General features: G+C 40.2%; 3 protein-coding genes across 3 annotated transcripts in view; 2 read left to right on the top strand and 1 right to left on the bottom strand.

The window, feature by feature from the left end:
• LIN7A (lin-7 homolog A, crumbs cell polarity complex component) overlaps positions 1 to 27782 on the bottom strand; it is a 390131-nt gene that overhangs the window by 81505 nt on the left and 280844 nt on the right. The window lies entirely within an intron of this gene.
• Positions 612 to 3135, top strand: MYF6 (myogenic factor 6). The gene is made up of 3 exons (XM_079937716.1): positions 612 to 1145; positions 1435 to 1525; positions 1763 to 3135. The coding sequence occupies exons 1-3, from the start codon at positions 627 to 629 to the stop codon at positions 1879 to 1881; spliced, it is 729 nt and encodes a 242-aa protein (XP_079793842.1). The 5' UTR covers positions 612 to 626; the 3' UTR covers positions 1882 to 3135.
• MYF5 (myogenic factor 5) lies at positions 9848 to 12291 on the top strand. The gene is made up of 3 exons (XM_079937032.1): positions 9848 to 10424; positions 11267 to 11342; positions 11745 to 12291. Exons 1-3 carry the CDS (start codon positions 9924 to 9926, stop codon positions 11933 to 11935), a joined length of 768 nt encoding a protein of 255 aa, XP_079793158.1. The 5' UTR covers positions 9848 to 9923; the 3' UTR covers positions 11936 to 12291.

Genomic DNA, 27782 nt, shown 5'->3' with positions numbered 1-27782 from the left:
GATTTACCTGCTGCTATTGAGGCTGAAGCCTGAAAGTCATGTATAACCTTTGAAGGACTGTAAGGGTTTTAATCACAGGAATAGCACCTTTTTGACAGGCAGGAGGGAGAAAAGAGCTGAACCAGTCTGCAAACATTAACCAAGCTATTTTGGAGCAATGGCTATTGCCTTTGAAATCTTTCATCATGGGTCTATACTTAGAACTCAGATGAGCCTGGGGGAGGGGAATGGAGCAGTGTTAATCCCCAGTTGTTCTGAAGTTGTCCTGTAAGCAGGTTAGCGTCTAAACTGCCCCAGGTGGAAGTGTTCGATGCTTTGTTTAAATTATTGGATTCTCTCTATGTATTTTGTTTTAACCTGTTCTGCATATAGGTTGTCACATCATTCTGGGGGTGACACTTCTCAGTTTTCTTTCAAACTAGATGTTCTAGAGAGCGCTGGCTGTAATCACGTTGAGAGACTGATGCTCCATGACAGCTAAAAGTTGGATTGAGTTTCAGGAGCTTCTATATATAAAGCTGGGGCGACTTAAGTCACCGCACTAATTAAATGCCATCTGGGTGGCTCCTCTGGGTTTTTGAGCCCATCACCCCGTTCAGACCGAGTCAGAGGCCAAGGAGGAGAACATGATGATGGACCTTTTTGAAACTGGCTCCTATTTCTTCTACTTGGATGGGGAAAATGTTACCCTGCAGCCGTTAGAAGTGGCAGAGGGCTCTCCTTTGTATCCAGGGAGTGATGGTACCCTGTCCCCCTGCCAGGACCAAATGCCCCCGGAAGCTGGGAGCGACAGCAGCGGAGAGGAACATGTCCTGGCGCCCCCAGGCCTGCAGCCTCCTCACTGCCCCGGCCAATGCCTGATCTGGGCTTGCAAGACCTGCAAGAGAAAATCTGCCCCCACTGACCGGCGGAAGGCCGCCACCCTGCGCGAGAGGAGGCGGCTAAAGAAAATCAACGAGGCCTTCGAGGCACTGAAGCGGCGGACTGTGGCCAACCCCAACCAGAGACTGCCCAAGGTGGAGATTCTGCGGAGCGCCATCAACTACATCGAGCGGTTGCAGGACCTGCTGCACCGGCTGGATCAGCAGGACAAAATGCAGGAGCTAGGGGTGGACCCCTTCAGCTACAGACCCAAGCAAGAGAATGTAAGCCCAGATGCTGCCGGGGCCGGGGAATGTATAGGCTGATTAGTCGCCCTCCTTGGGGCCTTAACCTCCAGCTGCTCTGTCTCCGTTCGCGTCCTCCTTCCTCACCCGCCCCTCCCGGTCCCTCTCAAATGAACCCCCAGTGACCCATGAACACGGGGTGCCTGCAATAGGCAGGAAATTCGTACCCGGCCTGAGGAAACAGGGGAGACCCCCTCACAAAGGGTCCCCTACCCCACCCCCGGAACCGATGTTTCTTGACTAATCTGCTGCCTCGGTTTTCCTCCAGCTTGAGGGTGCGGATTTCCTGCGCACCTGCAGCTCCCAGTGGCCAAGTGTTTCGGATCATTCCAGGGGGCTCGTGATAACTGCCAAGGAAGGTAAAGTAAAAGGGCACTGGACTGCGCTGGAGAACATCCCGGGAGGGGACTGGGGTGCTCGCTGGGGGCAGAAAGCGCTCAGAGCCCAGCAGGAGCCTGGACGGTCCCTAAGAGACCGGCGCTCCTTGCACGGGGACCAGTCCTCCCGCGCGGTCTAAGCGGCTTCGCGCGGGGCGCGGGGCTGCCGGTTCTTCCTTCCTTCGGGGTTATGTTTGTGTGTGTGTTTTCTGCGCTCAGGAGGGGCAAGCATTGATTCATCGGCCTCGAGTAGCCTTCGATGTCTTTCCTCCATCGTGGACAGCATCTCCTCGGAGGAGCACAAACTCCCCTGCGCGGAGGAGGTGGTGGAGAAGTAACCCGGCGCCGGTGCTAGGGATGTCCTCCACGTAGCAGGAAGATCCCTCCCTCCCTCATTCGCCTAATCCTTTAGGTCACGTTACAGTAATATTTAGGAACCCAGACCCAGGAGCTTAAGAAAGGGAAGGAGCCATATTCACAAAGAAACTTCTCGGAAACTGTTGTGCACGCTCAGATGAAAAAGCCTTTCGGCTTTGGGCTTGTATTTGGGGAACCGCGAGTGGCTTAGATCTAGCAGTTTTGCTTTGTTTTTGTTTGGTTGGTTTTGTAATATATTTACTTTTATTACGATGATCCTTTTGTGCCATGTTCAAAAGAAGTTCATTCCTGTTTAAAGCAAAGTGGGAACGTTGCATCTAAATGTTAGTGGTATTGAATATATTTTTGTAAATAATCTTAGTACTTTCATTTTTTAATGTAAACCTAAGAAATATATTTTAAATGTGTAGTGACGTATTGTATATAAAATGTGCGAGGATCCTGGTATTGTAATATTAAAATGTAAGTTTCTATATGAACAAAGTTGTTCCTAATTTGATTCAACTGAAAAAACTATGTTTGAGACATAAATAAAGGTGAACCACATTTTAATTTAGAAATCACCCAAGCCCATTTATTTGGGCGTTTACTTATGGACTGATTTAAAGGGAGGAAAATGGGTTGTTTTCCTGTGTCTGAATTAAACTGTTCACTTTTCTATCTCATGTAGACCCCACACTTGTGGTTAGAAATGAAGACCATCCGGAAGAAATCTGCCCTTTTCCCTTTTATCAGCATCCCTTTTCTTTCTGTTTTAACTGTCCTTTACCTGGAGATCTGGGTGAGATTTACTTTCTCAAAGTTAACAACTGAATGTTCAATCGAGGAAAATCTCATTGTTACAAGAAATGACCACACAAAAATTCTGCTCATTTGCCTAAAAAAATCTTCAGCTAATTTAGCCCGAATTACTTTCCCTCTTTGAATTTACAGGCCCGGCCCTTCGTGAGGAAGCATTCATATGGTGCACCAGGGGCTGCGCTGGCTTCTGAGCCAGGTCTCTGGTCCCTCCCGGGTTTTCTTGAACTAGACTGGTGGCTAGAAGACTGGAATAGCCTCAAGACCTCTTGTGGCTTGGGTTTGTTTTCCAAATAGAAAGATAAAAGAAGGGGACGATCTGTCTCATGAGGTGGGGTGGGCATCTTTGAAGGAAGGTTGCTTCAAGAGAGGTAAGGGTTAAATGGCTGAGGGCAAAAGACAACAACAACACACATGAAACCTCTTAGCTGGACCAAATAGCAAAGCCCCAGAGAGGCTTGAAGCCCCAGGAGCTCCTCACCGTGAGGACTTTACAACGTGTGCCAGGTTTGTTTATCCTGTAACCTCAGGAAGAAACGACCACCAAGAATCACAGTGGGAAGTGAAGCAGAGGAAAGAGGCGAGCTATTTCTTTGGAATTGCTACTTCTCTCTTACATTCCGTAAATGGTACTTTCACTCTCCCCGCCCGCCCTTAACTGCTTCCTTCCCTCTTTTTCTCTACAGCTAGTCCTCAGTTCAGAAATGTGAAAATCAAATCTAATTCAGCACTTCCCAGCCCAAACTTCATTCCCAACGCTCCAGTCTGGACCTTGTTGCCCACCGCCAGAGTTCCAGATGCCGCCACAGACCGCGCCCCCCGCAGGCATGGAGCAGTGTCTTGCCCCTTTAGCATTTCAAAAAGCTTCTTCCTGGGGATAATAGTTACTCAATTTTCTGAGTGTATGGATAATTCTACTTTCTCCTAAAATGCAGAAAGCTTCATAGAGGAAACTGATCTTGACATATAATCCCTCTCAAAAGTGTGAGAGAAGTAGGTGGGAGTGTTAGTGGATGCAAACTGCTGAACCTCTGTGCGCCATAAACTGGATTGAATGTTCGCTGCTACGGTGTAAACGTGGAACTATCACTGCTCCTCTCTTTTTCCCGTTTCCTCATTTATAAAATAATGGGGACGACAATAATAGGGCTTAACTCCTGGGGTTCTGAAGATTCACTGAGATAAAGTTCTTAACCAAAACAGGACACAAAAATAAACACTAAATGTCAGCTGTTTTTATTTTTCATTAGTAAATCTAAATTGACCATCAAGAGGCTTTTCTTCCACCAAAAGCCACAGTTCCATGAGATTTAGTTTTGTAGCTTTTTTGCAGGCTCTGGCTGAGAAAGTATTAATAACGATGAGACCAGCAGTAAAATGAATGAGCCATTACTAACACTTTACCTGTTTACTCATATAACCCTACGAAAACCTGTAAAGGGGTCCTTTTCTTATCTCTTATGAGAAAAGGATACTTTGGAACAGAGAGGAGTTCTTGCAGTTTTAAGTACAGAGCCAGGATTTGGAGCCAGTCAACTTCAGGGGTTTCAAGCTCGCTCTCTGAATTGCTTATGTATCCTGAAAGAGAAGCCCTTGAGAAATGAGGAGTATTTAAGGACTGCAGAATAACTTGGCTGTATTTGACAATTGTTTTCCAAAACCTCTTTCTCAAGAGTGATTAGCTAGTAAACTCCAAATTAGAGGAGTCATTTAATTAAAAGATACGTGGTCAAGCACTGCAAACTATCTAATCAGAACACATGCGACTGAAGATGGCTTGATGGCGTGTATATCCATTAATCATGCTTATTATGTATCTATGATTTTCTTCCTGAGAATCGATAATGATTTCCTAAAAATGTATATGTACATGCACACCCCTATATTTTGGAAAATCAGACTCATGCCACAACTGAAATCAGATGTCATAAGTGACCAGGTGAACTCATTTACTTTATAATTGTGCATATATTTATAATAAGATTTGTGTTATAGTCTGCTCATCAGCAGAAAGCTTTTATCAATTCACGGACTTTAATTGCTGATAGTTTTTATTCAGTCTTTGCAAATCAAATCCTCTCTATCTCTCTTGGCGGGGTAACTTGAGAAACTGTTTGGAATAAGTTTGCCTATAGAAGTCTCTTCATTAAATAGAGCAAATATTTCCCAAAGACTTCATGTGACCTCCACTGCTATAGCTGACATGTTAGGCTTTCCAATGAAATCCTTGGTGTGTTTGCAATTTAAATGTTTTTATTTGATATTAATGATGATAAGCTTGACTAAGGCCAAAGCCAAAACAAACAGGGCTGTGGAAGCAGAAAAATCAAGATGTTAATAACTTGGTAAAGATAAGCAATTTGAGATTAAAACTGAGCCTCTTTCCAGAGGCAGGCATAAAGTTATCAAGTATAAAACAACGAGCGACTTTCTCTTTCATGTTACTATAGAAACAATTTGTATAATGTCAAATGTCAGCTTTCTGAAACTAACTTTAATCATCACACCTGGATCATTGAGTTTCAAGCCTGAACGTAGTGGAAATCCACTTATGTCTAACGGACTCATTTTTTTTTTCAGACTCTTTCATATGTTTTTAGGGTGGAGGTGTGGTGCTAAAATTCAATGTTCCCAAGTCCTCTTGAGACTGGCAGAGAAGTCCTGGGCTGCTAAAGTGACCTCTATCCCTATTAAGACATTTCTTAACTCAAAGTTACAATTTACCCATCTGTGCTTTTCTCTTAGTAATATTTTATCCCTTTTATTCATCTCAAAACCTTCCTCCTACAACACCTTATCTGGAAAAAGTATTTTTAAAAAATTTTTAGTTTAAACTTTGAATATCTCATTTCCTACTCTAATGCATTATTAGTAAATTATTATTAGTAAATTAGCAATAACATGGCATTTCCTCCAAGAGCTGAGCCATCAAGACATTTCCCCAACAGACCCCTCCAGTCACTCCCTTAAAGTCAGAAGAAGTGTTGCAAAAGATGACCCTCCTTCCTAGAGGTTTCACTCTGAAAAAGCAATTTTTTGCAAGCCTAGTTCAGAGTCAGCCTGTGAGACGGGATGCCTGTGCCATGTGCTGGAACAAAGATAACGCTGCAAGGACTGGCTACTTTCTCTACTCTCAAGGCTGCTAAAAGTCCTTACTCAGGCCTTTGATCTCTCCTGGGAGTCTTCGAATTCAAGCAGAGGCCAATGTCTTCCTCAGCTGTCTTCTCCACAAATTCTTCCAGCAGCTTTGGCAGGTACTAATGTGTTTACTTAGGTGTGCCTGGTTCCCAGAGCTAATAGCGGTTTGAAATTGTTTAGCACGTTGTTACGTCAGATATAATAAGCAAACATTTCAAGAACAACTCCCTTGGTCCAGGAGTTGATAAGGCTCTCAGGTAGGGGCAGAAACGAATTGAAATGAACTTATCTTCCTATGTATATTTGATTTCTCCTGCTAAGAGAAGCATGGAGAATTTTCAATTGTGCAGAATTCCTAGGGTGGGCAAATTTTACTAAAAAAGGAAGCTCTAAGCATCATTTTGCTGGTGTGGTCTGTCCATCAACACTAGGATTGTTGCCGTAATGGTTAAACTAAAATACGTTCTCTTTAAAAAAAAAAAAAAACTTGATGATTACTTAAAGGTCTTTGCAATTAATACCTGCTTACAAGTCTAAATTGTAAGAAAATTAAGCATGTGTTTATTTTTATTCAGAATCTAAAATGACACAAAAATTTAAAAACATTATATCTGTTGATACTTCACCAGAACCTTGGTGGGCATTCATTTATAACACCCAGCTGGGCTGAGTTTTCCTCCCATCATCTGACTACTGTGATACTTTCCTAGCAGACAGTCAGTGTTGGAATATCATTTCTAACAACCCGTTTACATATTAGACAATCGTGAGTTTTCTCTGCATGGAAGACATCCACTTCTCTGGAGAAATAGTGGAAAACAGTATTTTCATTCTTTTCTATGAGAAGCAAAAGCCAATCTAGTCTGATTTTGAGAAGAAGAGGCCACCCAGATGAGCACTGCAAACGACCTTTTTTTAAAAAAGTAAATTTTAACTGTTTTCATACTTCTCTGTTCAATTTTCCCACTCAAAAAAATTTTTTTTTCCTCCGTCTCGTTCACTCAGTTTCGCATTTTCCCCACCCACGGTCTTTCTTGGGAAAAGAGCAGGGGAATCTCTCCCGAATTAGGGGAGCCCAGCCATCTTTGAGGCGCTGGCTCCCTGCCTTCTTTGTATCCTGCCTCCCATTTTTTGATCTCTTTCTCCTCTCGCCCCTGACAGAGGTCTAAAAGTTTTGTTTCGTTTTTTTAACTTTGGTGCTCTGAGATCCTATTTTCAGCACTTGGGTCCCAAGGGTCCTCAACCCTGGACCCTGTTTCCCCCCTAGCAAGTCCCATTAAGCCGCCGGGCGCTTGTGTTTTCTCGGCTTCTTTAGTTCCACTCACCCGCGGCACTCTGGTAAATTTGTTTGAGATCACCTTACCAAAGACAGCCCTAACCTCTGAGAACCACCGTTCCTGACAGAGCTTCCTGAGTGACAGCGTCTTCCCAGCCCGGGAGCCGAGGGAGAGCTGTTGGGGACCGGCGTTTGCGAGTTTCTGCTCTGGAGCGTTAAGGACGCGCAGTGAGAACAAATTGATTCAAGAAAAAAACAAACGAAATTCACCTCTAGGAGCACAAACTCTCCACGGGGATGCCTAGTTTCCAATTCTGTGTGACCGGGGGCAAATGACTTACTCCTTGAGCTTGGTTACCTTCTTTTAATAATGGGTCCACTTACAGTTGCCACAAAATTGTTGTAAGTCATAAACGAGTGAATACATGGAAAGGGTTGGGAAGAGTGCTTGGCAAATAGAAAATTCTTAATAATTGTTTGCTCCACACAGGCAACGCTGAGCAGTTTGGGTACAAAGCACATTAGGTGCCTGGTGGAAAGAAATCAGCTGAAAGGCAAGATAACTTCTATCTTCCACTTAAAGTTTATTTGTGCCCAAATCTTAAATCTGCACACAACTCAGTTTTAGCTTCAACCAGTGTGTGAACTTCTGGACTCTCTAGGCAAAGAAAATGGTACTATTGCTGCTGACCAGAACCTGTGGGACTTGGCTGAGAATTCCCAGATGAGAGTATCTACCCACTACTGTGTTTCAGAGGTAGCAATGTGCATGGTTTGGAATGTTTCCACCCACCTGGATGAGTCCTTTAGGAACTTAATTCTTTTATCTGGTGTAGCCCTGGGTACCTATTCATTTCAAGGGCAGCCACTTGTTAATAGTCCTAAATAAGGTACAGATGAATTTCCCACAGGCCTACTAAGCAGCCCGTTGGTATGAATGGGCCTGATTTTCGAGGGTGGATGGTGATGGTGGTGGTGGTAGTGTCTTTGTCTTAGAGATGACAGAACTTGGAAGAGAGGACTGCGGCGGGGATGTCTGTAGCAAACCTTGGTGACTGACACTCTCCCACCTCTGGTTTCTGGGACCTTCACTTTGGAGTACAGATTTCACCTGAAAAAGTTAATACTTCTCTGGCTCCTGCAGACAGGGATCTGCCTGCCAGGGTTGCTTTCGGAAAATAATTTTAGGAAAAAGTAATAGAAAAGAAAGCTCCCCCAGCCCCCAATACGTTCGGAGTCACAACAGTTACTGGACTGTGTGACCCAAGATCAAGGTGAGAACTCTCTCTCCTCTTTGAATGAGGCTACAAGGCCTGACCCCAAACCTCAGAATACTTTACTTGTTTAGGCCTGAAGTAAGAGCTTTTCCCATGTATAAACAGCAAGTCCCCCACCAACCCCCCACAAGTGATTTGGTAGTGGGTTAAGTAAGGGTGGAGGAGGATTGACAAAAGCTGATTAATAGGTTCATTGTCACTTAAATGGCAGCCCTCCCCTCTCGCCTTCTAGCCACCAAAGTTTCAAAGACCCTGCTGTGATTGCTTTTCTGGAAGGCTTTTGTCGCCAAAGTGTGTGAAGTTTCTCGGATTGGAGGAGTTGGAAATTTTACACGAGCCAAGAAGGATTGCTGTGCTGGCAGCTGGGACGCATCTGTAACGGTGTTAGTTTGCCTGAAAGCAGAAAATTAGCGACCCCAAAGCCCTGCTTGGCTGTTTAGTCTGTAGAAACGACAGGGCGGAGCAGAAAGAGAGGGAGAAGGGAGACGCACCCCTGGAAAGAAGTTCGCCGTCTAAAACTGGGTTTCTTACAATACAAATCTTAAGAGGCGCAGTCAGTGCGTATCTCCCGCCGGCTCAGGGCCCATCAAAGGTCTGGCGCAACAGAGGAGGCGCTCGGCAAACATGCGCATAAGCGGGAAAGAGAGGAAGGGAGGTGTGTTCCTGGCCACCTGGCCCTCCTGTGCCCACGCCTTTTGAATGAGCGTAGAGAGAGAACTCAGAGCGGGCTGTTTTGGGGAAAAGGAACCTTCCCCTCCCTGCTTACCCCCTATAACACAGAGCCTACAAAATGGCAATATGATGAGAAACAAAACAGATTAAAACAAAAATCTAGATTCACTCCATTATTGAAAGTGCCACTTCGAGCTTTTAGCAACCGATATTTGGCCTACTGGCTGAAAAAATGCCTGACACAACTAAAGTTCATGAAAAAGAGAAACATCTGAAAATAAAGTGATCATGTCCCGGACTGGGAAGGCAGGTCCGCTTTTGGTGTCAGCTGAAGTAGGGAGTTCTATTTACTAATTATCTTTTTTTAATGTGACAGCAATCGTACAAAGTTGGATTTCCTTCGTTCCTTTTGTCTGTGACACCCTTTAAGTGTGCCTCGGTTTAGGTAATCTAGAGTGTGCAAGTAAGTGGGTTGGGGAGCCATCCATCACCCCCGCCCCAGCAGAAATGCAGTAAAACCATTAGCGTCAAAAGGGGCAGTAAACAGCAAGTTGTCTCTAGAGGAAAGGCGGAGGTTTGCCCAGACAGCCCCGGCGGGGGTTGCGGTGGGATATGCTAATAGTGCGGGGCCACTGGGGCCGGCCTCCCTTCCCCAAGAATATATAAAGAGCCTCAACCCCAGCGCGGCTGACCCAGGCCGCCAGGCGTCTGCCCTTGTTAATTACCGGAGAAACCGACCAGGGAGCTCCGCCCGGGACTCGCCTGCCCGCAGCGGCGCCAGGCTCCGGTTTCTCCCCTATCTCGCTGCTGCCCAGGTGCACCCCCTGCCTCTCCGCAGAAGATGGACATGATGGATGGCTGCCAGTTCTCGCCTTCTGAGTACTTCTACGATGGCTCCTGCATCCCGTCCCCCGAGGGCGAGTTCGGGGACGAGTTTGAGCCGCGAGTGGCTGCTTTCGGGGCGCACAAAGCAGACCTGCAGGGCTCAGACGAGGACGAGCACGTGCGAGCACCTACGGGCCACCACCAGGCCGGCCACTGCCTCATGTGGGCCTGCAAAGCATGCAAGAGGAAGTCCACCACCATGGATCGGAGGAAGGCGGCCACCATGCGTGAGCGGAGACGCCTGAAGAAGGTCAACCAGGCTTTCGAGACGCTCAAGCGGTGCACCACGACCAACCCCAACCAGAGGCTGCCCAAGGTGGAGATCCTCAGGAATGCCATCCGCTACATTGAGAGCCTGCAGGAGCTGCTGAGGGAACAGGTGGAAAACTACTACAGCCTGCCGGGGCAGAGCTGCTCTGAGCCCACCAGCCCCACCTCCAGCTGCTCTGACGGCATGGTAAGAGAGAGCTCTGCACCTACTAGGCCCTTCCAATCTTTTACAAAAATCTTTACATCTCATTTAGGCCAGGTGTAGCGACCAAACAGCCAGTAGTTATTGGTGGATAGTTGGGGGTGGGAATGGGGAGGCAGGTGCTGAAAGAGAAGAGAGGTGCCGCATTTAGACAGATGCCAGGAAACAGGTAGCTGCGGACCAGGAGTTTAGTGTGACTTCCTACCAAGTTCTAAGTGTACATCGTAGGAAGAGGCTGTCACGTGAGATAGGTGGCTGTGAATGATCAATCAGATGTTTTCTCTACAACTCGGTTTATTTCCAATATATACCACCAGTGGCCCCTGCCATACACTAACATCTAAAGGCAACGGTGTGAGGCTTCCACTGTCCCGCAGTTTGTAACTTAAGAGAGAAATGCCCGCGTGGCCCGAGTCCCTGCTCTGCTGAGGCCTGGCTGGAAGATGTTGATGCATTCTTTACAGAGGGCGTTTGCGCCAACGCTGCCAGGTTTTAATGTGTTTTTGCCCTGGGAAAGTGCTCTCTCTCTGAATTAGTGTGGCTTCCTTCTACTCCAATCCATTTTGCATGGTTAACCCAATGCACATGGCTGCTGAATTCCACCCGCCCTCTTCCTTTTGCTGCCTTTCTCCTCTTCTCCAAGCACAGAGATTGACCTCAGTGCCCTTGCAATTTGGTGAGGCTAGCCCTTCCTAAATCAAGGCAATGAAGGTATTTGAGAGCGGTCAGTTTATGGAGCTGGTGGGCAAGCACTGCCTCACCCTAGGTCAGAGCATCTTTTGCCAAGACCTGAAAACAAATGCCTTCTTTTGTGTCTTTTATTATAGCCCGAATGTAACAGCCCTGTCTGGTCCAGAAAAAGCAGCAGTTTTGACAGCGTCTACTGTCCTGATGTACCAAATGGTAAGAATCGATGACTTCAGAGGAGTTTAAAAACCAGTTCAACTTCACAGTTCAGCCTATCAAAGCAGAGTCTGTTCTTCCATGCGGTATTGGGAAGAGGATAGAATGGTATTTATGGCGTTTTGGGACAGAGCAAAACAAACACACATCTTCTGCTCAAAATCCCCCTAACAGATACATCCATGCACACACACAGACATAGGAGCTTTTGCTTGAAATATTACCCAGGTGCTTCTCCACTCCCCACCTTCATCCCCATGAATTGCTAGATATTTGTTGCAAATTTCTACATCAGGTTTTCTGTGACCACCTGACCTCTGGGTTTCAAAGGAGCTGACCTGCTGCTTAAGGGGCAACATAAGCAAGGATTTTATTTTAATGGTTTTCTCTTTGTATCCTTAGTATATGCCACAGATAAAAGCTCCTTATCCAGCTTGGACTGCTTATCCAGCATAGTGGATCGGATCACCAACTCAGAGCAACCTGGATTGCCTCTCCAGGACCCAGCATCTCTCTCCCCAGTTGCCAGCACCGATTCTCAGCCTGCAACTCAAGGGGCCTCTAATTCCAGGCTCATCTATCATGTGCTATGAACTAAAAATCTAGTCTAGATCAGTTATGCCAGGAGGGCCTATTACACAGGAGGAAAGAGGCCCAAAAAGTCCAAAAGCAAGACAACCTGTAAATAAACATTTCCTTTCAGTTGTAAATTTGTAAATATTATCTTGCCACTTTATAAGAAAGTGTATTTAACTAAAAAGTCACTATTGCAATTAATACTTTCTTTTCTTCTTTTCCTTTGTCTTGCTTTAGATATATAGTTCCAGAGATACTATTTCTTACAGGGGGCAGTTCATCAAAGGTAGCTTGTTGCAATGCTTAACTTATATTTTTTATAAATATTGCTTATCAAAATATTACATCTGATGTTTAGAGCTTTATTTTTTTTCTTTAAAACTTTAGAATAGCTGTAAATCAGTTATAGGGAGTTTTATATATATTTAACTTTTTTGCTTGTCTCTTTAATCCTTTGATTATATTGTGTAAAATAAAAAAATATAACAATACTGCCTAATGGTATATATTTTGATCTTATAAGAAATGCATCTTTTTAATGTAAGCACAAAATAGTATTTTGTGGATGATTTCAAGATATAAGAGATTTTGGAAATTCCACCACAAATAAAATTGTTTAAATGAAGAAACATTTTGGTTTATGATTTTGGTGAAAGAACCCCCTAATGGGGTTGGCAGTCATTGATATGATATTTTTAAGGTGGGGCTGAAACAGTTGGTTTTGTAGATAAATCTGAATATTTATCATCTCATGGACTCACCTTAGGTCCTGTTGGTGTCACAGATGAAAATACCACATTTCTATTTTAAGCATACTTCAAGGGAGCCTACTAACTAAAATTTTTCTTTTATCTTAATGTTGCACCATATAATGTCAAACTGTGTGTGTATGTGGGGGAAAGATAGAAGTTATTCAGGACAATAAAATGTTTTTAAACAAAAAGAATGTACAACATCACATCATTTTAATATCTACAGTACATTAGAAATCATGAGTTAGGTCATATTTATCTACTTGCCTGAAAACATCTTGAAACATTAGTATATTAATATTGTCAATAAAATATTTAAAGGTATTGAGCGTTTTTTTGTATTATTAAAGTGCTGGCATATGAAAATTTACAGAAACCATAGTAAAGTGAAGCAGACTGCAACTGCCCTCCTCCTTTTCACAGCCTTTTTGATTTTATTAATCATATGTTATGCTTCTGTGTTGTGTGTGCGTGATGGACATGTGTCTTTTATTGTTCATCATTTAAATCTCCTTTAGAATGAATTGAGATGAAAACACAGCAAGTAAGTGGAAAATTAGGTAGCCAATCATTGGAATAACTCTCACAAGGTTACCACTGAGAGAGATAAAAAGGGAAATATCCTTGAAGCATCTAAATTGGCTGTTCAGAGAGCAAATAAAGATAATGATCTTCTCTTCTAATTTGTAAATTAGTTCAAAATTTCTAAGGGTTTGTAGTTACATATATTCACCAGCCAAAGCATATGGACTCTTTGCTGGAGCTTGGCAATTGTACTGTTCTTAGGAAGGTTTCCCCTTCTTTTCTTTTGCTTGTCCAGTCACCAGGCTTAAAAGAATAGATATATTCCATAAAGGAAAGGAAAGAAGAGGGGGTGGGTTCAAAAAATATTGTAGCCACTGTCACTCTGTTAGCATCATGCCCTGATATGGGATGCTGACTTTACTACACAGGTAAGTCTTTCTTTATCCATGATTTGACAGTGTGAGGATTTGAAGTGAAAAGAATTCAAGAGGGCATTATAAAGATTCACATATAATGTCAACTTTAGTTTGAGTGATTCACTTTTGTTAGACACTGTCTCCTTCTACTTCTATGAAGAAGTGGGAAATTTGTTGTTGCTCTTAGTAGAATTAGAATAAAAAGAACTATCCAAAGATTGTTTTTTAAAGTTCAATTTTAAAACACATTACCAGGGGCTTCCCTGGTGGCGCAGTGGTTGAGAGTCTGCCTGCCAATGCAGCGGACACAGGTTCGAGCCCTAGTCCGGGAAGATCCCACATGCCGTGCAGCGACTGGGCCCGTGAGCCACAACTACTGAGCCTGCGCGTCTGGAGCCTGTGCTCCGCAGCAGGAGAGGCCGCGACAGCGAGAGGCCCGCGCACCGCGATGAAGAGTAGCCCCCACTTGCCACAACTAGAGAAAGCCCTCGCACAGAAACGAAGACCCAACACAGCCAAAAATAAATAAATTAATTAATTTAAAAAAACCACATTACCATATTCTGTTCCATTTAATAAAAGTAAGCAGAGAATATAATGTAATTTTTAATTCAAGTGAATAAAAATTAATTTTATTTCCAAACTTCAGTTACTTCTATACTTGCAAATGTATTTGATATTCTCAGTTAATATTATAATGCCTCAAAGTATTTAGTTAAGAGTTTTTCAATGCTCTGGATATAATACAGATGGTGATAAATGTATGATTTAATACAATACTCTGCATGACAGCTTGCTTGGATTAATCTCATTTCCAATGGACTAACAGTGAAGGCTGGTGTCTATTCAGTAAACAGCTCAGCACAACACATCACATGCAGTCATATATACTTTTCTGCAAGGGCCTTTGGGAGTTGGTTGCAGTAATCCAGACCCATTCCCTTCTCCAAGAAAGTAGGGGAGAAGAGGGGGAAAAGAGTGACACTGACAAAATAGTCAAGTAAGGACAGGACTTTCCCCTGGAGTGAACAAGTGGGCTGCCACTAAGCTTATATCAGACCCACCTCAGCTGGTGGAAAACATGCCCCTAACAGTCAAATTTATAGGAAAACATCCCCTTTCCCATCTGCAACCTGATGGCGAGGAGGTTCTCAGGAAAAAAGAGTCAAAAGAGACTCCTTTCTCCTCATGCCTGAGAAATGCAAGTTCACTGGGTTATAGAGGAAAATGTCATCAAGTGAGGTTATGGAAATTGGAAAGTACTATGTGGAAGCAAGTCGCTACATAAATCAAGGTGTCTTGATTGCCCCTATTTTTTTTCTCATTTGAAAAATACAAGTCAGATAAAATTACTGGCTATGTTATAGCCCTAAATTCTTCTTTAAGATGGCATTCCTACAAATACTTAATCTGACAGTGGTATTTCCTGAAATTCTCTCTTTGAGCTTACAACAGTTACTAGATTAAAGAAGTAATTTAATTCTCTGACTTTCAGAGGTGGTATTTCTGGGAATGATATTAGAGTATAGCTATTTGTAACTTTAGAAAATCCCTGCTCAAATGGCAAAGTACCCCTGAAAATGTCACCACTGAAAGTTCCCACGTTGTCACAAAAAGCACAGAACGTGAAATTTATTTCTTTAACAGTTCTGATTTGATATTAGTTGACTAGTGATTTAATTGTTTAACATGGTACATCTGCTGAGCAAAGGATCTAGAATTTAATGCAAAGTCTAAACTGGGTCTAAAATTGCTAATGTATTGCTCTCTTTTTAATTTTACTTGCCACATTGTAAAATGGAGTCAATGATAGTTTAAGATAACATTATATAATAGTTACCACTAAAATTGTTATAGTCTTAAAATCTTATAGAAATAATCCTTAGTAAAGGGAAAAACAAGCCAACTCTTATCTCCTTTTATGCTACTTAATTCACTTCATTACAGATTGAGTGAACACTAATGATAAACCAGCAACTAAAAATTGAGTTTGCATTATTATGCAAATAAAGAAGTAGAAGCTTAAGGAGTTTAATAATTTTCCCAAGAACACTCTGTTTGGGCTGGCTATTTGGGCCTTTTCACAGCACATATTCCAGGAGGCTTAGGTGGAAATCACAAGGTTCCTTATGATATAGCATGAATAGTCCCAGAACATTGTGTCTATTGCATTATTCTGGTCAAGCAAGTTACTAAAGTCAATCCAGAATCACTGAGAAGCAAACTAAACTCCACTTTTCAGTGGAAGAAATAGTAATGAATCTGTGGCCATAGTTAATCTACCATAATGACTAGTATATACTTGCAGTCTCTATTTCTTTACCTTTCACTGATTCCACTGACCGTAATCAGGCTCTGCCTCTCTCACTATCCATGGTCATTACAACCTTCAAAACGGAGTGTTCCAGCCCTGGGCAAGCTTATCCTCCAGCCCTGATATCTTCCCTGATCTTCAGACCTGTATATCCAACTGATCTTTAGATTCCTATCATCTCTTGAATGTCTCAATGGTACCTCCAAGTAAACACATTCCAAGTTAGGTTCATGCTGTTCTGCCTCTCTCCCTACCTCTTAACCTGGCACCCTTTCAGTGTTGACTCTCTCAGTGAATGATATCACCAGTTATATAAACATGAAACTTGGGACATACTCCTGATACTTCAATCTCTCTTACCTCTTGTCTAATTCACTACAAAATCCTACAAATTTATTCTCCTTAAATACCTCTCAATCCAAACTATGGTTATCTCTATCCAGGAATATCATAAGACCTTCTTAACCTGTTCCCCCATAATTTCTCTGGGCCTCCCATTTCTGGAGACAGCATCCAAGTTTGTCTTTGGGGACTGTCCCTTTCCTCTTCTCAGGCCATGTGGTTCAGGTGGGACTGAGTGTACCTCCAGAAATGAGCCTGACCATGAGTGTGTCCTCTTCCTTGGCCACATGATTGTTTCATGGATGGGAGTGTGACCAAGTTGTTCAATAAGTGTCAGTCCTGGGATATTTGCTGGAACTGTAAGGAAAAAGTTCTCTTTCTGCTGAGGTTCTAATATAAGAGATTTTTCTACTCTAGGCTGCCAGCTGCCATGTCATCCCTGGGAGAGGAGATCCTGCCTAAAAATAAAGCCAACACAGTAGAAATCAGATCTGTGACACAGAGTGATATATCCCTGAAAATATCATTAAGTATCTGGATCCCCAAATGCCTGAATATCTGCTCTTGGCCATGCTTTACAAGTTTGGAGCCAACAAAGATCTTTTTCCTTAAACCAGTAATAGTGGGAACTTGGTTAACTGAAACAGAAAAATCTTGCATAATGCCATTCTTTGATCTTTCCTATTTATTGCAGCCAGAGCAATCATTTCAGAATATTCATCTCATCATGTCAATCACCCCATTTTCCCTCCCAGCTTATTGCACGTAGGGTATCGACAGAACAAGCCCCTTAATGTGACCGTCAAGCTTCTGCGTGTCTACCTCCTACCTACCTCTCTAGTAGTACGTCTTTCTGGTCAAGTCCTTGTTCTCTCCACTCCAGCTACATAAGAGACTTCTATCAGTCACTACATTCCCTCTTACCAAAGGACCTTTACACATTCTCTCTGTCTGCAATGCTCTTCCCTCCTCCACTTCCCCTAGTCCATTCCCACTCCTTTCAGACCTCAATTCAGGCATCAATTCTAAGGCAAGATTTTCTTGAACTCTTTCACAGTATCAAGTCCTCGTATCCTACGATTTCAAAATACCATATACCTCTTCTCTGTAGCATGTCTCAGAATTGCAATTGTGCATTAATTAGTGTGATGACTAACATTTGTTTCCTCCACCTTGAGAGCAAGGACCTGTCTTGCTCAACCCTGGACTATATGAGAATTGATATCGCTGAAGCTTTTGTTGTGGAGTGCACCCTTAATGTTCAAACTTTCTCATTCATAGAATTCCTTGCCACTATTTTCTACTTTTCTCATAATTTTCTGTTTTATGTTAATTTCTTATACTGACCTCTCTTATTCTGGCCAATTTTCATATATTAATTTTTTAGGGTTCTGTTGTGTGTCCTCTTTTCTTTTTGGTCTACTGTGGACCTTTCCCACTTCCATAGCTTCAACTCCCACCTATCTCCTATGTAGAGATGTTTCTACTATTGCTTCAGTCTTACCTTTCCTAAGGAAAGCTGCCCCACATGCATCCTTTGATTGGCTTGGCTGGCCTTTTTAGTAACTGTTAGTCAGTTAGGGATGGGTATCTGATGTGAGGGCAACCAATCAACAGACTGAACAACATTTATGAAATGCATAGCTTGATTTCAATATTGCATTGAGATAAACAGATTCTTATTATCATGAGTCAGACTAAAAAATAGAGAAATTAAATCACCATTTAATAGTGGGAACTAAATTGAAAGGTCATGATGTTGATGGGACTGGAGAATTTATGAAAGGCCATACATAGGCTGAAATTATGGGAGAACATGAGTTAAGGTAAACCAAAAAGCCAATTGGTAGTGGAATAGAGTGGATTCAGAGGCAGAAGAGAACACAGCGCCCACTATTTGTAGTACATATAGGTCCCTGGATAAGAGTTGAAGTTGACCACTAATTTACCACTAATTAGCTGAGGGTACTTGGGTAAATTACTTAGATTCTCAGAAGCTGTTTTTTCACTTATAAATGTGGATAATAACAGAACAACTCACACGACTTTTTGTGAGAGTGGCATGACATAAGGCATAAAAAATGCTTAGCTTAGTGCCTAGTCCATAACACATACTCATACAATGATAATAAAAGAAAGTACAATGATTGAGATTTAGGATGAAGACTCATGAATGCCTGATGTGGGGATCTTTGGAATTATCTTGATTCCAAAGAAGTCCTCTTGGTTTAGTGACCATTGGCTCAAGTGATTCCCTTATTACTTTTCATGGGAGTCATATATGAGCTACCCTGAATGGATCTGTAACTAAAAGAATCACAGTAAAACATTCTCCAAATATTAATCTGCAGATTTTTCTTCAGAAGGCCATTCATATACTCAGTGATCGATGGACTCTTTCCCCCTTGATGGCAATCTCAACATGGACAAAATTTGACTTGTCTTTTACTCCTACATGTCGTATTTCGTTTCGTAGCACCACATGCATACGTATGCATGCCAAAAATTTTAGAATCATTTTTGATTCCTCCTTTTCCCTCAACAATTAATTTAGTTTGGATCATAACGCAAAAAGGAATTGTTAAAATAATAGTAGTAATAGCAGTAGAAACAATAGTGTATTTCCTCAATAAGCATAATTTTCCACACTGCAATTTATGAAATCAGTCTGAGTTTTATAGTCTTTGACTACATTCATGGAATAGGATGCCTTTTCTCCTCAAAAAAGTTGCAAATTGGACATCTTATAATCAATGAGATTTTAGGGTAACGTAAATGTTGACTCTAAATGAAGTTTAAGAAGGGACATTTATTCATCACTTTCTTTTATATCAGAAACTGAGTTTTACATGCCTTATTGATGTTGATCATGAGTAGATAAAAATAATTACCTCCATCCATGGGGTGACTACTATGATCCTGGAACAGTTTTTGAAGTCTGATATGCATAATATATAGCTAAGCATAAAAACAGCTCACGGAGTTGAGTATTACCCACTCCAGGCTACAGCTGAAGAAGGGCTTACACACAGAGGGGTAAATAACATGATTAATTTAAAAGCAGAGTTTCTGTAAACTCTTCTGTTACAGACCTATGAAGCAACTAGAGTTCAGTGAAAACCTGAGGCAAGGCGAGGCTCCTGAGCAAGTATTTAACTTAGATCTTGAAAATGGTGTTTTGGTATCCTGGTTGTTTGGAATGGAGAGCGAGTAAAGAGAACTAATTAAGAGGATACTGTAATAGCCCATGCATGAGGTGACATTTCCTTTAGCCCTTGCTGAGTTGTCCAGGCAAAGGGGGCTCTCAATGAAAGTTGTTGACTGATTGAACCACTGAGGTGGTGTCTGCATGATGCCAGACATCTGGATATAAAGACGAAAATCCAGTCATCCAGATGGTAAGGTTACATGATACAACACCATCAAACATTTAAAACTTTTAACTGATTGACTGCCTTTCTTACTTTACATCCAGATAAACAGCATTGAGTTAACTCAGCTTGAGCATGTACCAATTGCTATTCCTTGCTTTTTTTTAGGGAATGGTTAGGTTGCCATGCTGATGAATCACTAAAAGAGTAATGGTGGTATACTAGACAGGTGGACATGGAAATAAATGAGAACTAGTAAATAATGAAGAAAGTGAAAGCTTCATATGATCAGAGACGCATTTTAAATACTATTTGTTGTGGTTGCCCTCTTTTTCATTCAAAGAATTTTCATTGGGTTGGGTGTCTCAAGCTTATAGCATTACAGTTCCCTAAGTAACTATTATTTTTTCACATCAAAGCTAACTCCTTGAAAATATTTCGCAGACAATTAAATGTTAACACTTTCCTTCTGCGCACAGTTAAAATGAGATATAAAAACGAAGCACTGTAATATCATATTTAGTTCACTAAAAGTAAATTATCCTCCTAAGTAACTATATTGCATATAATAATGTATTTTTAAAATCCCAATTTTGATAAAATCATACTGCTGTAAGTAAGTAATGATGGTAATAGAAACATACCTTTGTTCTTTAAAAAACTGTCTCCAAGTAAATATAACTTGAAAATAAGGATATTAATTTATCATTGAAGATAATGCCTTTTAATCATATTCATTCTATGTCCAAATGCTAAGTTGACCTGTTGCAAGTGAAAGTTTGAGTAAAGCAACTGGTTAACTGGGTGTTTTGTGTGAATGATGATAAAGAGATTGATTAATATGGGGTTGGCCTTTTTTTCTTTCTTGAAGAAATTACTGATTTTTAAAGTTACTTTTTGAATCACTTGGGTGGCTTTACATTTTGTGAATAGGGATAATACTCTTTTGGAAGATAAGCTTTCTACACAGGAAAGTGACAAAAAATTGAGATGATTTCCTGAATAACGAAACCCACAACTCCACTGATTTAAGCTGTCAAAACTTTTTGGAAGGATTATGAGTTTGTGGCTAAAGAATACTAAAAGTATGTGGGTTTGTTTTTTTTTGTTTTGTTTTGTTTTGTTTTGCTGCTGCATTATGAGTACCCTCAATGCAGAACTGTTCTATGTATCCCTAGCACCTGGACTTGCTTCAGGCGTTTAAATGCTCATTAAATGTCTATATTCTTATATCAATCTGTATACTTGTGCAGAAACTCTACTGGAGGAATTCAAACTTCTTCCCATATCTAATTGTAGCTCAGAACAACTATCCTGCTTTAAGTGTTATAATCTCTTTCAGAAAGACAGGATATATGATATGAATAGTCTCATACAAATTTAGAACCAATTCAACATGAAGAAATGAGTATCTGCTACAAAGACAGCTCTTTACAGTCACAGGCTTAATAATAGAGCTAGAAATAATTGCATAAGAACAGTCTGCCAACATTTGAATGGCAGAAAGAAATTTTTATAAAGTTACATGAAGAATTTTGAAAGTCTCTCAGGCTTGCTATGCTGGATGGATAAATGTCTTTTATATTGACATACTGCCAACTCAAAGCATCTAAAAGCCTTTCAGAATTACATATAAACACAAATCATTTCACCCACCTCTGGGCTGGAATGTGACAGCTGGTTAAAGTAAGCATAGCAACACCACACAACAATGTCAAACAGGATGAATGGCTTAACCAATCAAAAATAGAGCATCAAAGTAAAACTGCTCAAATTAGACTTCTGGCCCGGCAGAAAGGTTAAATGTTCTGTACTGGTATAAAGTCTCTAGTATACTTAATGACCACGAAAGTCATGTTAGTATAACCAACTGAATTCAAGATGTGATTCAACAGCTCAAGAGTTCTTTAGTACTATCACATGGAAACGTTTGTGGTTTTCTGATCCAACATAAAGAATGTAGAAAGCTATGTATATAGTACTTAAGGGAATGACCTGTGAAGTCAGAGTGACCTTGGTCAAGTCACAAGTTCCCAGCTTATAAGTTGATCAAACTACTTTCCCTCTCTGTGCTTTATTTTCCTCAGTTATAACAGAATTCTTAATACCCATTTCCACAAGATATTTTTAGGGTTAGTTATATATATGTGTATCAAGCTCTGAAATCAATTCTTAGTACATAGAACACACACCATACATGGAGCAAATTATTTTGCCTATTAATGGTCAGCAAAATTCATACAAAATGTCAGGGAGGGGATTTTGAGAATTATTTCCTAATACACTAAATTATTCTTAACCTAGGGATCTGACAAGTTGTTGACCCAAGAGGTTGTTTGGTTTAACTTAAGACATTACAGCAGTAGTGATAGATTAAATGCCATAGCTAGAAGTTATATTTAGGTGGAACTAGAGAAAGATAAGCATACTAATTATTTTTCCTTTTTTTTCTGCCTAGCAATAAATACTTAATCAAAATTCCAAGATGAATTGTTTCCAGCTCAGTTTGACAAACTCTAGAATGTTCAAACAGATATTACTGTTTAAACAGGAAGTTATATAATGCTGTAATATTAAAGTTATTTAAATAAATTACTTAAAATCATTGTTCCTTTTATTTTGGTTAATGTACAAGTTCTAATAAAATCTTATCTTCAACTCCAGAGACTATATCTTCTCCATTCCATCTCTTTTCTAAACTTTGGCCTTCATTCTTTGAATGAATAACTAAAGATATAACTTTAAAATGTTTTCACAATATAAATTAAATTCTGAAATATGAACAAATGTATGTGAACATATAATACAAAAGTGCTACAAAAACTAGTTCTTAACAATCCTTAGAGAAAAATATCTGAGTTCTATACTGAAATCATATACCAGTGATTGGTGTTAAGTGATCTACAGTCATATTACAACCATATGCTCTTCAATCTATCTAGGTTAATATGGCTATTTCACCATATGTGAGAATATCATTTTTAATCCTTACTCGAGTATGGTAGGCAAAATCATCCCTTTTAAAATCAATGTATAACAAAAGTAGAGCGGCAAGACTTAAAGCTCACTGAAACTAAAATACATAGGATTCTAATTATTAGTATAATCCTCTCCGGAGGTTAATTCCTAAAATCATGGCTATTAAGTTTCATGTGTTATATTTACTGTGGCACTTGGGAACATTGACAAAGGGTTGAGTATCTCCGGTATGCCCATCCTAGCTTTACTCACTGAGCCATATCACTTGCTGGTAAGCTATATAAAAGACTTCTATTTTTATGGGTGGTATTTTTTCAATTATTTTATGTATTAGCTCCCAGTAAATGTTCAGTCAAAAGTAATGACATTTTATAGAATTCTGCAGACTCCTCCACGCAGTACTTGTACTACATATTCCTATGTATTAATGCACAAAGAATGACGGTGTGTTTGGATGAGGGAACTATACATTTAATTGCTTCATTATTTTTTCCTTTTGAGTTTTTTCCAAGTTTTCTAAATGGACACTTTAATAAAGAAAACAAAACAGTGCACAACTTATACAAACTCTTCTTATATCAACATTATCCAACCTGTAATTTCCTCTTTAGAGAGTTAGTTGACTTTTGAAAGCAGCCCTAATGTTTCATGTGCTGTTTGCACACGGATACATCTACTCTCATTAGATATGACCAAAAGAAGAAAGGGTTGGGATGGGTTGGGAGAGAAGGAAGGTGTATATGAGGGGTACTACCAGACTTACTAAAAACCCATTAAGCTCATACAGAACACTGACAAAAGGCTTTGCAAACGCTAATTGGAGTATATGTCTTTCCGTACTGCCCCTGTGACCATTCAGACCACCCCCTAAAAAATTATCCCTCCCCACATATTATTTATACTCAAGACATCTGCTTTGAGAAAGACCATGCTAATTTAAAGACACAGAAAAATAATGATTTCAATCTAAGAGCTCATCCCAAGTCTATTTCAGGGCCAAGAATAGGTGCTAATAATTACAACTCCAGTATCTCTGCTTCTCAATAATTAGCCTTTAAATGCAATTATTTGTTGTAGCTTACTGCAGTATAATAGCTTATGTTAATCCCTTTGCATAATTTGTATTAGTTTTTATAATTATAAGACAAGTCTCATTCCTATAGCCAATAGTTTAATCAACATTTAGATGTATGTTTATTGCCAGTACATCCCTCGTATTTTTTACTTTCAGTAGACAGAGCCAACTCTCCCTGAAAAAAACAGGTGGTCAGAGTCATCTGGAGAATATTCCAGAAGTCCTAGGAAAATACTAGATTTTCTGAAGACTGGAAATGAGGGACTTGTAATTCTTTAATAATCCACAAAATAACATGAAGATGCATACTTTATGTTACTTTTCCTAACAGATTTACAGAAAATTTTCTAATAAAAATGATGGGCTGGCTATAAGTTGGTGATAAAGAAGAGAAGCTGAAAGAAGAAAATGTTTTCATGGGAACTTCCTGATGTAAAATATAGGGGATTATCAGGGATGAAATTGCATGGCTTCCATAGGAAATCTGACCAGAGGAGGGAAGAGACACAGAGGCACCTGGAACACATTTCTTTATTGTTCTTCTCCCCCTCCAAATCCCTTTCTAGGTTTTTGCTCTTGATTTTTACTATAGTGGCATATACCATCATATTTCAAATATTCTCTCAGTGAATTATGAACCCCAAATAGCTGTGAGTAATGTCTGTAATGCTTGCCTTCTAAAGGACTTAAGCTGAGCTGCATAGTTTATAGCTGGTAAACTGGGAGTCAATCTTTCACTGCAGTGATGTATTCATTGCACTAAGAACTATTTCCATTGTAAATTAATTCTTGAAATGTTGGACCATAAATGTCATCAGCATCATTACCCAATCTGCTACCAGAAGCAGTGACTCAGTCAGTCTGCTGCAGGTGCTGGCTTCTAAAAGCAAGGTGCTCCAAACCAAACACATTAAACCATGACTCCATTCTTAAGGGCAACTGCTTTCAAAGGCCTCTTTGCATTATGCTGCTTGGCAAAGAGATTAATGGATGCCATTTCTGATATGCAACTGGCTTCAGGGTTTTTCTTTTGCTCTTTTAGAAGGAGGTAACTTTCAATGCCTCTTAACAAATATATTTCCCAAATGTTCCTTCTTTAGAAGGCTCTGCTAGTTCAATCAGAATTCACCCTCTTTATGCCTTTGTTTGGAATATATGGACTTAAAATATAACCAGTTGTCAGGTCTTTATTGAGTCATCAGTGTGCAGAGAACTTACGTGGAGGCATAAAAGAATCAGGCAATACAGGGCTGCCCGTGAGGAGCTTAGGTTTTTGTAGGGTGAGAAGCAACCCTACCATGATGAAAATCAGGCAACAAATAATATATAAAGCCAATTTCAGGTATTAGTTACTCGGGGCCCTCATTGTACATTTTGCAGTGTTTACTAGGGAAAAAATGTTCTTGGAGAAACCAGAGTAACATGAAAGTTTACATTTTGGGCAGATTTTGTTGAATAGTACATCATTTGGAATATTAAACTGATTTCACAATTGCTATGCAGAGTAGACAGAATTTTAAAGGTAGTTTTCTTGTTTGTTTTTAGAAGATGTTCTTTCTTTTCAAACTGTTCAGGTTAATTCAGTGGAGTGTGCACAAAATCTAAAGCTCAGGATGCACCAATCTGGTGAAAAACCTTTTGTGCTGTCGAAGAAAACTGTTATTTCTTTAATCTTCTGATTTTGTAACCCAGGTAAGCACTACAGAAGTGTTCTGTTCCTTTAAGAACTCGGTTGGAAAATGTTAAAAACCCTTCCCCTGAGAAAGAATATGTGATTTAGAGAGAGGTCAGTGAATACATGGAAGTACTGGGAGGCGAGGTGGGGTGCCTGAAGAGGGGTAAATGTAAGTAAAGTGAAGAAAAAAAGTCATTCATCTGAAAGCAAAAGTCTGATTGAATAATTCTAAATTGGTGTTCAATCAGTTTAAGTAATGAGTGGCCAATTGGAGTTCCTCAACTCCTGACATCTATTTATGTCTTACCTCCCAAAGGACTTTAATTCACTGCCTTGTTTTAATAACAGGTATTTACTGAGAATTTACCTAAGGACAGTCACTGCAATCATTCCTCTACATGCATTATTTTACAGGTTATGAAACCATGTGAGGTTAGATTAAGAACTTTACTCAAATGTTAGACTAGCATTCAAGCCCAAGATGTATGACAGAATCATTCTTTTTTCCTATAGTTAGATTATTCACATTCAAAAGAAGGCAGAGTAAACCTAATTATATCTCTGCTAAAGAATCTGCATTTTATCCTTTTTTTTTCCTTCCACCTTTCCCAGTTCTGACCTCTTCCTCTTTATCATCTCCATCCCATCTCATCAATTCTTAATTTTAAGGTCAACATAAATGCTATGTCAGTGCTACTTGAGCTGTGCACATCATCAATAAACACAGTAAAATAAGTTCAAAGGAAGAATTAGCTATTCTGGTCACTTTTTTCTAAGAGGTTAACACTATTCAAGTGTTAAAAAAAATTTTATGAGCCCTTCCAAAATAAACAAATTGTGGTACCTAATTTCAAGAGGCTTACAATCACTTGTGGAGGAAAGAAACAGACATTTTTTGCCTTTAAGCTTCAATCTGACTCTGACACTGATCTTCAAGCACTAGTTACTGAGCTCACTGATTAATGACATTGTAGGGAAAGGAAGCGCACAAGACCCTTTCATCACTCTATCAATCAAAAATATTTACTGAGATGTTTCTTAAAAATTCAAATGTAAATGATGAGAGGCAATTGGATATATATGTTTGAAGTTTAAAAAAAGGACTGGGATGGAAGTAAAACTTTCAGATTTTAAATTAGCTAAATATTCCTTGAAGCGGTGAACATATTGGAAGGAGTGTAGAATGAAGAGAAGATGATTAAGAAGGATCCTTAAGACTGCCAATATTTAAATGAATCAGGGAAAGGAAGACAAATTGGTGAAGGAGGCTGGGAAAGTGCAGTCTGACAAGTCTGAGAAAATGAGTAAAGCGTTATATGGAAGCCAACGGTCCAAATATAATACATGCTGTTGCTGTTGTATGTTTAGTTTTGTGGCAATTAACAGTGTCAGTTGATCTTGATTTGATGGGGGAGTGAAGATGGGGTTATTTATTACCAAAGCTTGTGTTCCATAATGCCTTATAAAGTGGGTGGCAGGGGAGTGAGCAGCACAGGACTCTAAGAAAAAGAGTCAGACTTCTGGTTTCAGCTCTAACATGGAAAAACTTTGGAAATCATCCACCTGTCCTTTATTTGCATAGATGTGAGGCCTGTGTATAAAACTTAAATATTATACAAATTACTAGAGCCAATAAGAGTTCAGGCAGATGGTTAACTGTAAGATCAATATCTGAAAATTTCTTATTTCTTGGGAGAAATTTTTAAAACTTTATTGAAAAATATTCAGAAATATCTGAATAAAAAGAAAGGTATACTATATCCATAAATAGGGGAATGGGATATTTTACTCATGTCAATTTTCATCAAATTTAATCTTTAAATCCAGTATACTTTCATTGGGGAATATGATGAGAACTCTAACATTTATGTTGAATGACCAGGATACAACTGAAGAAGCCAAAGGTGGGGTACTTGCTCCACCTAATATTAATATTTACTATAAAAGTTATAGTAATTAGGCAGTTTGATACTGATTCAGGGACAAATAGAGCAGTGGGGCAGAGGAAGAGGATAGAGAGCCCCCAAATAAACAGACCCACCCATATGTGGACACTTTATGAATTATAGTGGTGGTATTTGAAATTCAGTGGTGAAATTATGGCTCTTCAACAAATTGTGCCTGGACATTTTATTATCCTAAGAAAAAAAGAAAGAGAGAGAGGAAGGGAGGGAGGGAGGAAAGGAGGGAGGGAGGGAGGAAGGAAGGAAGGAAGGAAGGAAGGGAGGGAGGGAGGGAGACTTTTAGGTAGAATGTAAATGTGAAAAGCAAAACTTTTAGAAGAACATATAGAAGAATATCTTTATGATGTTCAGGTGGATTTCTAACATAAGACACAGCACAAAACACAAAAAGAAAAAAATGATAAATTCTTCTACATTAATATTTTAAGTATTATTCATCAAAAAACGTAAT

Source organism: Stenella coeruleoalba (assembly GCF_951394435.1).
Source record: "Stenella coeruleoalba genome assembly, chromosome: 11".
NCBI lineage: Eukaryota > Metazoa > Chordata > Mammalia > Artiodactyla > Delphinidae > Stenella > Stenella coeruleoalba.
This window is presented reverse-complemented; position numbering and strand designations above follow the sequence as displayed.

Excerpts from the sequence above, each read along its gene's own strand:
- MYF6 (XM_079937716.1), top strand. The coding sequence starts at position 627 with ATGATGATGGACCTTTTTGAAACTGGCTCCTATTTCTTCTACTTGGAT. Across the intron at positions 1,146-1,434 it reads ACAGACCCAAGCAAGAGAAT|CTTGAGGGTGCGGATTTCCT; the intron begins GTAAGCCCAGAT and ends GTTTTCCTCCAG. Across the intron at positions 1,526-1,762 it reads CGTGATAACTGCCAAGGAAG|GAGGGGCAAGCATTGATTCA; the intron begins GTAAAGTAAAAG and ends TTCTGCGCTCAG.
- MYF5 (XM_079937032.1), top strand. The coding sequence starts at position 9,924 with ATGGACATGATGGATGGCTGCCAGTTCTCGCCTTCTGAGTACTTCTAC. Across the intron at positions 10,425-11,266 it reads CCAGCTGCTCTGACGGCATG|CCCGAATGTAACAGCCCTGT; the intron begins GTAAGAGAGAGC and ends CTTTTATTATAG. Across the intron at positions 11,343-11,744 it reads CTGTCCTGATGTACCAAATG|TATATGCCACAGATAAAAGC; the intron begins GTAAGAATCGAT and ends TTGTATCCTTAG.